Source organism: Peromyscus eremicus, chromosome 1 (assembly GCF_949786415.1).
Source record: "Peromyscus eremicus chromosome 1, PerEre_H2_v1, whole genome shotgun sequence".
NCBI classification, from domain to species: Eukaryota; Metazoa; Chordata; class Mammalia; order Rodentia; family Cricetidae; genus Peromyscus; species Peromyscus eremicus.
The window spans coordinates 80,412,843-80,427,282 of NC_081416.1; the positions used below are offsets into that span (position 1 = coordinate 80,412,843).

Sequence of the window (14,440 nt, forward strand, 5' to 3'; positions counted from 1 at the left end):
GCGCTCCTCCCCCCACCTTTTGTGGTTTTGAGATAAGGTCTCTCTATGTAGCCTTGGCTGTCCTGGAACTCACTCTGTAGACCAAGCTGGCCTCACAGAGATCCACCTGCCTCTGCCTCACATGCTGGGATTAAATGTGGCCCCTCTCCTTTGTTGATAGACACTTGGTCGGCTCCTGTCCGAGGCTTTGTTAAAGCCACTCTGAACAGCACTCCACAAGGGTCCTTCTACTTAAATGTAAATACCTGAGAGTAGACTTGTGGGTTCAGAGTGCAGGCAGGGTATGCTTTGGTGTAGAAGAATTCGCCAGACCTTTTCCAGAGTGGTCACACTTTACAAGTTCACACCAGTGTGCAAGGGCTCTGCATGCTGTACATCATGCTGATGTTGATGTTGTCATCCTGTTTAATTTTAGCTTTCCTGGTGGGTGTGTAGTAACCTCTCATTGTGATTTTAATTTGCATTTCCATGATGACTAAAGATATTGAACACCCACTCATGTGCTTATTGGCTGTTTGCATACATTCCTTTGTGACATGTCTACTCAGGCCTCTTGCTTGTTTGAAAAAAATGGGTTATTTGCCTTTGCACTATTTAGTTTAAGGAGTTCATCATTCTGGATAGAAGTCCTTTCTCAAATATGTTTTTAGACACTGTCTTCCAGTCTGTATCTTGACTAGAGGGTTTTTGTTTGTCTGCTTTGGGGATGCTGGAGAATGAACCCTGAGTTTGCACATGCCAATCAAGTGTGCTACCACTGGTCTGCATCCCCAACTCTGAGCAGAAGTTCTGATTTTACCTATTTATTTATGAATCAATGATTTTATAGGGGAGTGTTTGCACATGCCATTGTACACATGTGGGGGTCAGAGGACAACTTGTGGGAGTCAGTCCTTTCTTCCACCATGTTGGTCTCAGGAATTGAACTTGGGATGTTAGGCTTGGCAGCAGGTTCCCAACTGAGCCATCTTGCAGGTGCAGTTTTGATTTTTTAATTTAATTTAATTTTTATTTGTGTGTGTGTGTGTGTGTGTGTGTGTGTGTGTGTGTGTGTGTGTGTATGTGTGTGACATGTGGGTGGGTTCCTGAGGAGGTCAAAGGGTGTCAGATCTCTTGGAGCTGGGATTAGAGGCAGTTAGCAAGGGTGCTGGGAACTGAACTCAGGTCCTCTGGAAGAGCAGCATGTACTCTTAACCACTTAGCCATCTTTCTAGCCCTCAGAGGTTCTGATTTTGGTGAAGCCAAGTTAATCATTTTTTTTCTTTTATAGATATTGTTTTCCTTGTCCTAAAGCACCATCACTAGCCCCCAAGTTGCAAAGGCATTCTAATGGTTCCATCTAGAAGCTTATTAGCTTCTCCTTGAGCTCTATCCTCATGAGTTTTTGTGCATAGTGAAGTGCAGGTCACAAGGTCTCACCACGGATTAGTAGGTTAACTCTGCAGCCCTCGTTCCTAAGTTCGTTCTCTTAGGCCTTATCCCACTGGAGCACAGGGAAGGAGTCAGAAGAGATGGCTCTATCCCAGTGGACTTTACTTGTTAGTCTGTATACAAAGACATTTCCTGGACCTTCAGTGGCGTTTTTGTAAATGTATGCTTCAATTAGAACATATTGGGTCCATTATGCTCAGTTTTCTTTCCTTGGAGTGACTGGACGAAAGGGGTTCTCTGGCCATTTGCCACAGAACAACGGAAGTTCAAACATGTTTTCGGAATTGAGGCTGGCTTCTTAGTCATGGAAGCAGTAAACCTGACACAGGCACAGAGCGTTAACAACATGTATAGATCATGCCTCATCAGTACAGAACCTCTCCTGAAGCCACAGCTTGGAGGAAGATGTCTATAAAACAGCTGACAAGGGCTTGTATTTAGATAGAGAACTCTAGTAACTGCATAGTGAAAAAAGGCAGATAAACCAATTTTTCAAAATGGGCTCAAGACTTGACTAGACACGTCACAGAGGAAGTTAATTCCATAGCTCCTTAAGTAAAATGTTAAAGTAACACCTAAAATAATGAATTTAGTGGAGATATGGGCAGTGAGTTGCTGATGAGGGATCTGAGGAAGGTAAATGCCATTGCCTGGTACAGGATGGTGATAACAGCCAAGAAGAGCTGGACCTGGTAGCTCGTGCCTGTAATCCTAACACTCAGGAGGCTGAGGCAGGAGATTCAGACCTGGCCTACATAGTGAGTTCCAGACCAGCCTGGAAAGAAAAGCGTTCAAAAAGAATGAGCAGTTGTTAGGATCTGTTCTAAGGAATACTATAGCAACTGTTGGTAACCGGAAGAAAGGAAACTCAAAGGGGAGAGTTCATCCTGGGTTAGTGGGGAAATTACTAACCAAAATAGGGAAGGTAAGGGTAATGGGTCTTGAGAGGTCAATTGGAAATAATGAATTTCAGTTTGTAATGCTTTGAAATATTTATTTATTTTTGTGTTGAGGTCAGAGAGTGGCTTCGTGGAGTCGGTTCTCTCCTTCCGCCTTTATGTGGGTCTTGGGGATTGCACTCAGCCATCAAACTCTCAAGATGAGTACCTTCACTCAGTGAGCCATGTCACTAGCCTCGGGGTGCTTCTACGTCCCAAGTGAGAGTGATGAGCAAAACAGATGGTTGGGAGGCTCACTCGGGACGTACAGGGTGGATGGGGTAACCATCCAGCCATTTCGGTATTGTTGGATTTGCGTGGTTCTTCCTTCTATTTCTTTATCTCAGACGCCAGCAGAGTATAGACTAGGATTTATGAAATGAAACAAAAGCCATTGAAGTTTTGTAAATTCTTGGAGTGTTTAGGAAACACTTTGAACATATTTTGGATCATATATGTGACCTTGTGACCAGTTGCTCGTGGTCTTTGATTTATTCTGAGCTGACTTGTATTTTCTTCTTCTTTTCTTTTTTCCTTCTCTCCCTCCCCCTTTCTTCTCACAAGAGGAGACAGTTTCCGAGCTCCATTTGTTGTCAGGACAACACTTTCCGTGTTAAATGGTTTTGCGTTCTTTTCTTGCCTCTCGCCTTAGCTGAGATGCTGGCTGCACAGAATGAACTAGGAAGTGTTCCGTGAGTCTGCTAGTTGATGTCAGAGCGACATCCCTTAGAGTGGGTAGTTCACATTTTCTTTGAGATTTTATTTTTAGTTTTTGTGTATGAGTATTTTGTCAGCATGTATATATGTATGTAGGTGCCCGTATGCATGCAAGCCTGCAGAGACCAGAAGAGGACGTTGGATGCCCTGAGACTGGAGTTACAGAGGGTTGTGAGCTTCCATGTGAGTTCTGGGAATTGAACCCAGGTCCTCTGGAAGAGCAGCCAGTGCCTTAACTGCTGAGCCATCTCTCCAGCCCTAGACTGGATAGTTTAAACAGCAGTGATAATCTCAAAATGCTGTATGCTAGAAGTTTGAAATCAAGTCAAACGCAGGGCTGGAGTCTTCTCTCTGAATCTTCCTCCCAGATGTGCTGGTTGTCCTGATGTCTTCCCACGAGGACAGCGGTCGTGTAGAATCAGAGCATGCCCCTATGGTACCATTGTACCTTCACTCCCTCTTCAAAAGGCTGTCTCCAAATAGAGTCATATTTAAGGTATTTGGTGGCTAAGGCTTTAGCATAGCATTTTAGGGAGACAGTTCGGACTATGAGATGCCCTTCAATGTTTCAGTGTCTCTGGAGGATTGGTGTAAATTTTGTATGTTTTATAGAGTTCACCGATGAAGTGCCTTCAGTTTTGGTCTTTATTTGGACCTCTTTTTTGAGACAGGGTCTCATGTATTCTAGGTGATTCCTGAACTCTTGGGCTTCCTGCCTCTACTCCTGTACTGGGATTGCAGGCATGGCACACCGTACCAGCTGTCTGGGCATTTTTGACTACTGACTCACGATCCTGGTGAACCTTGGGTCTATTTGGAGTTTCTTTTTCCTCTGGAGCCAGTTTTGGTAGACTGCAGCTTTAGCACTGTGTCCACGCGTTCAGACTGCTGGGGGGTAGTTGTTCATGGTCCTCCCTTAGGAGCTTAGTGTGCTTTCTGCTTTTTCAGAATTGGTGCTAGTGTTCCTACTTGCGTATCTGAGTTTAGTAACTTGAATACTCTGTCCTGTTTCCTAAGTTTAGGTACAGGCAATCAATTTTAGAGCTCTTTGTAAAAAAACGAGCTTCTGCTGTTGATTCTATGTATCTGTTTTTTCTTTCTCTCTGCTTCAGTAATCTTTTTCTGACTTTAGTTCAGGTTCTTCTTTTTCTAGTTCTGGTTCTTGTTTTTTTCAGATAGAGTTCATATAGCCCAAGGCTGGCCTTGTGTTTGCTGTGTAGCTAAGGATGACTTTGGACTTCTGATTTGTCTGCTCTACTTCCCAAGTGCTGCGAGTGCAGGCAGGTGCCACCACACCTAGTTCTGGTGGCATTGGGGATTGGAGCCATGCATGGTTGATAGGCAAGAACTGCCCCACTGAGCTGCATCCCTACTCCATAGTTTAATGTGTGTAATTAGGTGGCTGATGTGAGATCTTTAGTGTATGCATTTATAGCTGTTAATTCTCCTCTTTGATCTGTATTTGCTGCATTCTGTAAGTTTTGTTATGCTCTGTTTTAGTTAATTTCTATTAAGATAACTTTGAATAAAGTTTGAATTTTATTGGCTGTATAGTTTTCATTTGTATCTTTTTTGGTGTTCAGCTTTTCTTCCTTTCTTTCTTTCTTTCTTTCTTTCTTTCTTTTTTTTTTCTTTCTTTTTTTTTTTTTTTTGGTTTTTTTGAGACAGGGTTTTTCTGTGTAACAACTCTGGCTGTCTTGGAACTCGCTTTGTATACCAGGCTGGCCTTGAACTCACAGAGATTGCCTGCCTCTGCCTCCTGAGTGCTGGGGCTAAGGGCGCACTGCATGATGTTCAGCTTTTCTAAGACTAATTCTTTAATTTATTTAAGAATTTATTTTTATTTTATATGTATTGGTGTTTTGCTGTGAATGTCAGGTCCCCTGGAATTGGAATTATAGACAGTTGTGAGCTGCCATGTGGGTGCTGGGAACTGGATCCCGGTCCTCTGGAAGAACAGTCAGTGCTCTTAACCACTGAGCCATCCGTCCAGCCCCTAAGACTAATCCTTACATCTCATTTCATGTTTGCACTTATTTGGGTTATAGCAAAAAGGTCTTAATCAACAAAAGGAGGTTGAGAGCATTTTCTTTTTTCTTTTTCTTTTCTTTTTTTTTGGTTTTTCGAGACAGGGTTTCTCTGTGTAGCTTTGCGCCTTTTCCTGGAACTCACTTGGTAGCCCAGGCTGGCCTCGAACTCACAGAGATCCGCCTGGCTCTGCCTCCCAAGTGCTGGGATTAAAGGCGTGCGCCACCACCGCCCGGCGAGAGCATTTTCTAAATGGACATTGTACGTTATTCAGATTTTCTCAAGAGATGTAAGGAACAGAGAGTGGAAAAAGATCACTAGAGAAGTGAGCCACCTAAAGTGTACAGGTCCATGGTCCCTGTAGGTCCTTAAGAGAATGCATGTGGGCCCTGGATCTATGCAGAGAATAGAAGTGACTTCAGGCCAGGCCCTGGGTTGTTCATGGCCCTCCAGCTGTGGTCAGTGTTGAAGACCCTGGGTTGTGCATGTCCCTCCAGCTGTGGTCAGTGTTGAAGACCCTGGGTTGTGCATGGCCCTCCAGCTGTGGTCAATGTTGAAGACCTTGGGTTGTGCATGGCCCTCCAGCTGTGGTTAGTGTTGCTCTTTCATTGTGTTTTGCTCCTGCTCATCCTTCAGTCTCTCCGTTGTCACCTGAGTCCTCGTTGATGACTATCTCAGTACTGTATCAGGCATTTGGCAAGCTTGAGTAAGTAGGCATGTGGGCCAATGATAGCCATGCTTCTCTGGCCACATTGCAGCTCCTGGTACTTTCCATTCTCTCCCTGTCCAGTCTTCTTGATGAGGGAAACTTGGGGCTCCTACTGGCCCATCCTGAGCAGTCCTAGGGGCTCCCTCAGAACCATCAGGAGACAGCTAGCTTATTCGGGAGGCTCCTCCCTTGTGCTCCCGTACACTGATGCACATGCCTCTCCCCACTGCAGGTTTTCAAGAAGCCCCACGAGGTGGTGACGGTACTGCTGATTCAGACCCTGGGGGCCTTGGTGCCCTCCCTGCCCATGTGCCTCAGTGCAGCGGTGGAGAGAGCGGGACCCGAGCTGGAGCTCACCAGACTGCTGGAGTTTTATGACACCACTGCCCACTTTGCCAAGGGGCTGGAGATGGCACTGCTCCCCCACCTCCGTAAGCATTCCTACCTCCTGTCTGTCTTTACTTGCTTTTGGGGCCTGGCCATGTTTACTATCTCAGGTAACTGTATGGAAGGGAAAGGGGTCACTGTTTCTCCACTCACGTGGAAAGCTTTCCCACGGAAATAGTGCCAGCATGGAAGTGGGGCTTCGGTGTACTCACTTGGCCCCAGTGCTGACAGGACCACATACTCCAAGGCAGTGACAGACACTTGTGCTGTGCCTGAGAGTGTGAGAGGGGCTTAATGGGAAGCAGGGCGGCATGAGGGGCAGTAAGCTGGCAACAGGCTTCAGTGGGACGATCCTCTTTTTATAAGTCAAAACCTTAGACAGTCACCTGAACAGTAAGTTTGCGAGAACACAGGCTAGAGAGGAAAGGCTCTGAAGGACAACAGCAGCTTGTAGCACAGGAGCCATGACAGGCCTGAAGTGACTGTGGGGAAAGTGGGCGTTCCCAGTGGCCATTGAGCAGAGCACAGCTTATCCCACTGGGTACGCAGAGTGTGGGATGCGGGCTTTCCAGCTGTTTCCACCCGTGTGAAAAGAAACATCATGAACTTTTAGGCAGCATAGACCTCGTGACGCATGCTGCTGTCAAATCAGGAAACTGCTTCAAGAAGGCCTTCTTCTGCCGTGTGGCTGCTGTGTGTCACAGCCTTCGTTTATTTAATAGTTATTCTCTTTAATTACATTGGGTTTAATTGCCTGTACATTCCAGGGAGTGTGTTTGTTGTTCAGGTTCCAGATGACTCATAGGTGTTGTGGCACACTCACTAGTCAGGCCTCACTTGTGGGAGATGCACAGTCATATGGGTGGTTTCCAGAGGACTGTGATGCCCTGGCCAGGTGACTAGAGAACACTTAGCCTGGGCACCCTGCTGGAGCAGGCTGGCCGAGGTAGGGCAGAGAGCAGGTTATAAGCATTCCTCCCCAAGGATGGACTTTCTTGAAGATCTGAGAACCACCTCCTGAAGTCAGCATGACAGTTTAGATGTCTAGTAATTCCAGCTGAGGCCTTCCAACTTTTTTTTTTTTTTTTTTTTTTTGTATTGTTTTAAGCCAAAAATACTTTTGGAAAGATGGATGTGGTAGTATATGCATGTATCTCAGTACTCGGTAATATATTGGGTTCAAATCCAGCCTGGGCTACATAGTTAGACCCCATCTGGAAAACAATAAGAGAGCGAGTGGTGGTGGCCTATGCCTTTAATCCCAGCACTTGGAGGCAGAGGCAGGCAGATCTCTGTGAGTTCGAGGCCAGCCTGGTCTACAAAGTGAGTTCCAGGAAAGGCGCAAAGCTACACAGAGAAACTCTGTCTCATTAAAAAAAAAAAAGAGGTAGTGGTCGATTCTGTTCTATTCCTCCCAGCGTTCATGTGTAAATGCACACTGAAGCTGGGCTTGCTGGCATATGCCTGTAACCCTGGTCCTTGGAAGACTGAAGCAGGAGGATTGTGAGTTTGAGGCCACTGGACTACATAGTAAGTTCAAGACCGGCCTGAGATATGTATTGAAATTCTGTCTCAAAACTCCAACTTGCCTCAACATTTAAATAAATGCATACTATTTGCAAGCATTAATATAAATATTTAATATATACTATATATAAAATATATTTAACATACTTTATGAATATTTAACACATACTACACTATATAATGTGTAACTACTATGTTATTGCATGAAACATATTTAATGTATTATGTATCGATATTATATGCATATATGCTATACTATAATTATATAGTCCATAAATATTTTATTTATTTATTTATTGTGGCAGGGTTTCAATAGGTAGCTCTGCTGGCCTGTGTGGAACTCACTATGTAGACCAGGCAGATCTCAAACTCACGATGATCTACTTGACTTCGTTTCATAAGTGTTAGGATTAAAGCATGAGCCACCATGACTGTCAAAATATTTTAAAATATTGGTGGTATATAATCTTACATTCTTTTTGATTTCAAAATAATATAGTGGGGGCTGGGAGGTACTCAGCTGGTGAAGGGCCTGCCTCTGCGTATGAGGACCTGAATTCGGCCCTAGCACCCATGTGGAAAAGGGAGGCACAGCATCTCATGCTTTTAACTCTACTACTGGGGAGACAGAGACGGGAGGCTTCCTCCCTGGGCAGCTGGTCTAGCCTAATTGGTGAGCTGCAGGCCAGTGAGAGACCCCGTCTCAAATGAGGCGGATGCCATACCTGAGGACAGCCAGCGTTGTTCTCTGGCTTCCACATGTGTTCACACACATTTAAAGAAGGATAGAATGAGTATTTTCTTAGCTTATTATCTAAAACATGGCTTCTAATGACTGCTTCATGACTGTGACATACATTTTCTTGTTTGTTTGTTTTGAGACATGGTCTACATAGCTCTGGCTGTCTTGGAACTCTCTATGTAGAGCAGGCTAACCTCCCGTATCTGCCTCCTGAGTGCTGGGATTAAAGGCGTGCAGTGGCATGCCTGACCCTTTTTTTTTTTTATTTATTTTTATTTTTTATTTTTTTTAGCTACTATTGAAGTGAAACCTTACAAACTGTTCTGACCCAACCCTGAGGTTTTCAAAGTGTAGCGCTGCAGTTGCTATGCCCAGGACAATTTAGAGGTGCCCATCACACTTGTGTCTTCTGCTGTTCCTTAGGGTGAGCGGTGCCACCCCCAGCCATCCTCCTCCCCAGCATTGTGTTCTTTATTTCTTCCTTCGGTTCCCTCTTTATTTCTTCCTTCAGTTCCCTCTTTATTTCTTCCTTCGGTTCCCGGTTCTTAGATGATTAATGATGTATCACTTTAAATTTTTTACTTTGGTTTTTAATGTTTGAAAATTATCTGTTTGGAGATTTAATCTATTTTTCATTAATTTTTTAGAGCAGTTCATTTAAAGCAATGCATTATTGAGTACATGTATAAAAAGCAATAAAATATGTGTTGCAAAAATTTCTGACAAAGAGTCTGTAATACAAATGAAAGTTTCCTCTGATGCCACTGTTGATAATTTAGCATATGTTCCTAAAAGATTTTTATATGGTGAACTTTTCCCCCTTATTTATCTGATATGTTACAGATATATTTTTTTACCTTTTATCTTTAACTTTTTTTATTTAATAGTTAATGCAGATACATGATACAATTTAAAATATATGAAAGACTATACAATAAAAAACAATTTTAAAAAACAATTTAGGTTCATTTTTCCCTTATTTTTAATTTTTGATGTGTATGGGTATTTTGACTGAATGTGATAAATACACACACACATATGCATCATGTATATGCCTGGTGGACAGAAGAGGGTGCTGGGTCCCTAAGAACTAGAATTACAGATGTTTGTGACTTTCCATGTGAGTGTTGGGAACTGAACCCAGGTCCTCTATAAGAGGAGTGATAATCACCACTGAGCCACCTCTCCATCTCTTAACTTCATGATCACTAGGCCATGTCTATTTATTATACAGAATCTTGACAATACAAGAAAACAGTCATCCTTAACTTGCCATGTGTATGTGTATGTGTATATACTAAATTTGCATTGTTTTTGGCTTTTTGAGACAAGGTCTCATTTAGTCCAGGCTGGCCTTTAACTCACTCTGTAGCTGAGGGTGACCATGAACTCCTGATCCTCCTTAGTTATTGGGATTACAGATATGTACCACCGTACCCAGCTTTTATAATATGTTTATAATAGATTGTTGCCATTATCATACCCAAGCATTTAATATCTAGTATATAGCTTGTATTCAGAGTTTGCCAACTCTACAGAGATCTTAGCTGCTTCCTCCTCTGGCTCTCGCTGAGAGCCAGGCTAGTATATGCACATTACATTTGATTGACCTCTCTTTACTTTCTTAATCTAACAGTCACTTTATCTTTGTTTTTTTGTGACAGTGACATCTTTGAAGAAGATGGTTTTTTTGTAGAATTTACCATGCCCTAGAATGCTGTCTTTTCCTATTATTGTTAGCTCTATATTAAACATTTTGACATCATATATTGCCCTGCTACTAACATGAGACTCCCGTTGAGTCACAGCAGGAGCCACAGTGTCCAGTTGACACAACAGGCTGGATTAATCACTTGGTAAATGAGTCTGCAAGGTCACTCCATTGTTGTTCCTTTTTCCTTTTTGTCATTCTTGGTTTTATTTTTTGAGACAGGGTTTTTCTCTGTAGTCTTGGCTGTTCTGGAACTTGCTTTGTAGACTAGGCTGGCCTTGAACTCATGGAGACCCACCCACCTGCCTTTGCCTCCCAAGTGCTGGGGTTAAAGGTGTGCACCACCAATGCCTTATTGTACTACATTTTCATTATCCATTCATCAGCTGAAGGCCATTTAGCTATTCCTATTTTCTGGCTATTGTGAATAGAGAAACAATGAACATGACGGGGCACAAATTGGTAGAGTAGAATGTTGCAGGTGGAGTTTTCCTGCCTGGCCCACAGTCAGGATATATCTCTTTCACCTGCCAGTCCCACAGCCTCTCAGACCCGACCAAGTAAACACAGAGACTTATGTTGCTTTCAAACTGTACGGCCGTGGCAGGCTTCTTGCTAACTGTTCTTATAGCTTAAATTAATCCATTTCCTTTAATCTATACCTTGCCACATGGCTCGTGGCTTACCGGCATCTTCACAAGCTGCTTCTCATCGTGGCGGCTGGCAGTGTCTCTCTGACTCAGCCTTCCACTTCCCAGCTTTATTCTCCTCCTTGCCCCGCCTATACTTCCTGCCTAGCCAACGGCCAATCAGTGTTTTATTGATTAATTAGCAACACATTTGCCATACATCCCACAGCACTTCCCCCCTTTTTTTTTTTTTTCAAAAAGGAAGGTTTTAACCTTAACAAAGTAAAATTACATATAATTTGGGAATTTGGGCGTAGCTTCTCTTACTACTTCCTGCTGGAGGGGGGGCGCTGTATCTTATGGGGAAACAAAGAAAATTTTAGAATTATGGAATAGTCCATGAGGCTGTATCGTCTGAGCCAGATGCCTTCAAACCATTCTGGATGTTGAATCATCTGGGCCATGGTGTCATTGGAGACCTTTCAGGGGGTCTTGGCTGGTCAAACCTGATGTATCTTAATCTTGAACAAATCCATAGCCTCTGGCTTTCTGTGGAAACAAAAGAGACTCTTTTCCAAAGCAACATATCCTTATATTCAAATTTTGAAGTCAAGGTATCTTTAAAATATACATTTTGGCATAACTCAACAGCTTTTACAATCAAATGTTTTTCTGCAGTTAAAAATCCCAAAGACAACACAATCCAGATTCTCTGTGTAATATCCATTTTTACGTGGCTTATTTTTTATACTACCTTTACTGTCTCTTTAAAGACTTTATTTTTAAAACTATGTATTTGTTTCTATAACTCTATATATCACCTTTTTTGTCTCTTTCAAGCCTACGTATATTTTACAAACATTGTAAACTATTACATCTGAATCTGTTTTATTGTGAATCTCTTGCCTTAAACTGCAGCAGCTGTGGCTGCTGGCTCCACCCACCTCAGCTTCCCAACATGGCTACGTTTACCACCAGCTCTGGGAGCTATCGTGGGTCTATGCTTTTATCCAAGCAGCATGTAGTCCAGAAACCTCTTTTTTTGTTTTGTACTGTCAAAGTCTAAATCCACCATGCAGCTTAATGTGCCACTTGCAGAGGCCTCATTCCCGCCATAGGGGAATACAGGTCGAGCACACACTCTAGGAACCCGTCAGTAGCTCAAACCAGCAGTTGCCGCTCATTTGAGAGAGACAATTAGGAAGCTGTTTCTAGCTCCATTTTAGAATCTTTTTTCAGGTTTTAGGTGGAAACTCTTGCCACCACGTTGGACGCCATTTGCAGGTGGAGTTTTCCTGCCTGGCCCACAGTCAGGATATATCTCTTTCACCTGCCAGTCCCACAGCCTCTCAGACCCGACCAAGTAAACACAGAGACTTATGTTGCTTTCAAACTGTACGGCCGTGGCAGGCTTCTTGCTAACTGTTCTTATAGCTTAAATTAATCCATTTCCTTTAATCTATACCTTGCCACATGGCTCGTGGCTTACCGGCATCTTCACAAGCTGCTTCTCATCGTGGCGGCTGGCAGTGTCTCTCTGACTCAGCCTTCCACTTCCCAGCTTTATTCTCCTCCTTGCCCCGCCTAAACTTCCTGCCTAGCCAATAGCCAATCAGTGTTTTATTGATTAATTTGCAACACATTTGCCATACATCCCACAGCAGAATGTCAAGTCATTTGGGCAAGTGTTGTAGAATATTATGTTAAGGTGTGTTACTTTTGTTTATGTTGCATTTGTTTAACTCTGTGCCTGTCTAAAACACCTGATGGTCTAATAAAGAGCCAAATGGCCAACAGTGAGGAGAAAGGATAGGCAGGGCTAGCAGGCAGAGAGAATATTTAGAAGGAGAAATATGAAAGGAGATTGAAGTAGTAGCTAGAGAAGGAGGAGGACTTCAGGGGCCAACCACCCAGCTACACAGCAAGCCATGGAGTAAGAGTAAGATTTACAGAAGTAAGAGAATGGGAAGAGCCCAGAGGCAAAAGGTAGATGGGATAATTTAAGGAAAGCTGGCAAGAAACAAGCCAAGCTAAGGTCAGATATTTATAGCTAAGAATAAGCCTCTGTGAGTGATTTATTTGGGAGCTGGGTGATGGGTCCCCCAAAAGAGCAAAAGCAAACAACAGGCATATGCCAAGGAGTAGTATATCTGAGTCATAGAGTGGAGTCTCCAGAGTGGCTGCATCAGTTTGCCTTCCCAGCGGTGGTGAAGGAGGGTTTCTCCTCCTCTACAACCTTGCCAGTATTTGTCGTCAGCTGTTTTGTTATGTCAGCCATTCTGACTGAAGTGAGATGAAATCTCAGTTATTTTCATTTGCATTTCCCTAATTGCTCAGAATGATAAATACCTTTTAAGGTATTATTAGCCATTTTTATTTCCTCTGTTGAGAACTCTCTGTTTAGATCCCTAGCCCATTTTTTAGTTGGATCATTTGTTTTCTTGACTCTGTTTTTTGAATTTGTTTTATATTCTGAATATTAATCTTCTGTCAGATGTGTAGTTGGCAGAAATTCTCACCCATACTGTGGTTTCGTCTTCACTTGATTATTCCTTTAGCTGTGCAGAAGCTTTTTAGTTTTATGAGGTCACACTTGCCAATTGTTGCCCTCAATTCCTAGGCAAATGCAGTCCTGTTCAGAAAGTCCTTTCCTACACTGGATATGTTTTCTATAAGTTTTAGTGGTTCAGATTTCAAACTGAGATCTTTGATCCTCTTGGATCTCATTTTTGTGCAGGGTGATAGATATGTGTCTAATCTGATTCTTTTGTGTGTAGAGATGCAGTTTCCCCAGCCCTGTGTATAGCTCCTTCTCAAGATCACTGCAGATGGAATGTGTGTGTGTGTGTGTGTGTGGGGGGGTTCACCTACAGAGCCTCTTTTCTATAGCCACACATATGGAGGTTAGAGAACAATTATGGAAGCCAATTCTCTCTTACCATGTGGGACCCAGGAATCAAACTCAGGTCATTAGGCTTGGCAGCAAGTGCCTTTCCCTGCTGTGAGCCATTTCACTGGCCCCTGATAAGTGTTTTTGTTTGTTTGTTTGTTTGTTTGTTTTGTTTTTTGAGACAGGGTTTCTCTGTATAACAGTCCTAGCTGTCCTGGAACTTGCTTTGTAGACCAGGCTAGCCTCAAACTCACAGAGATCCGCCTGCCTCTGCCTCTCTCTCAAGTGCTAGGATTAAAGGCCTGCGCCACCACCGCCTGGTGTGTTGTTTGTTTTTAAGATTTATTTTTATTATTTTAAATTATGTGTATGTATGTGGTTATGTGCACATGAGTATAGATGCCCATGGAGGCCAGAGGCATTAGAGATGGAGTTAAAAATGACTGAGAGCAGCCTTATTTGGGTGTTAGGGACCAAACTCAGGTCCTTTGAAAGAGCAGAATATGCTCTTAACTGCTGAACCATCTTTCTACTCCTGGTTTGGTGTCTTGAGACAGAGTCTCATATAGCCTAGGCTGGCCTCAAACTCACTGTGTAGCCAAGGATGACCTGGAATGCCTCCTCCTGTCACCTCTACCTGACATTATGGACATATATCACTGCTCCCAGGCCCAGGAGTTTTCACCTGAATCTGGGTCTTTGCTGTGATGGTTCTGAGCTCTCTAGGGGCA

At 43.2% G+C, this 14,440-nt stretch overlaps 1 protein-coding gene across 1 annotated transcript in view; it reads left to right on the forward strand.

Moving 5' to 3' along the window:
- Positions 1-14,440, forward strand: part of Cog7 (component of oligomeric golgi complex 7) — a 70,195-nt gene that overhangs the window by 20,947 nt on the left and 34,808 nt on the right. The window contains exon 7 of the mRNA XM_059267463.1: positions 6,056-6,254. Within this exon, the coding sequence (XP_059123446.1) occupies positions 6,056-6,254 (199 nt within the window). The remainder of the gene's footprint in view (positions 1-6,055; positions 6,255-14,440) is intronic.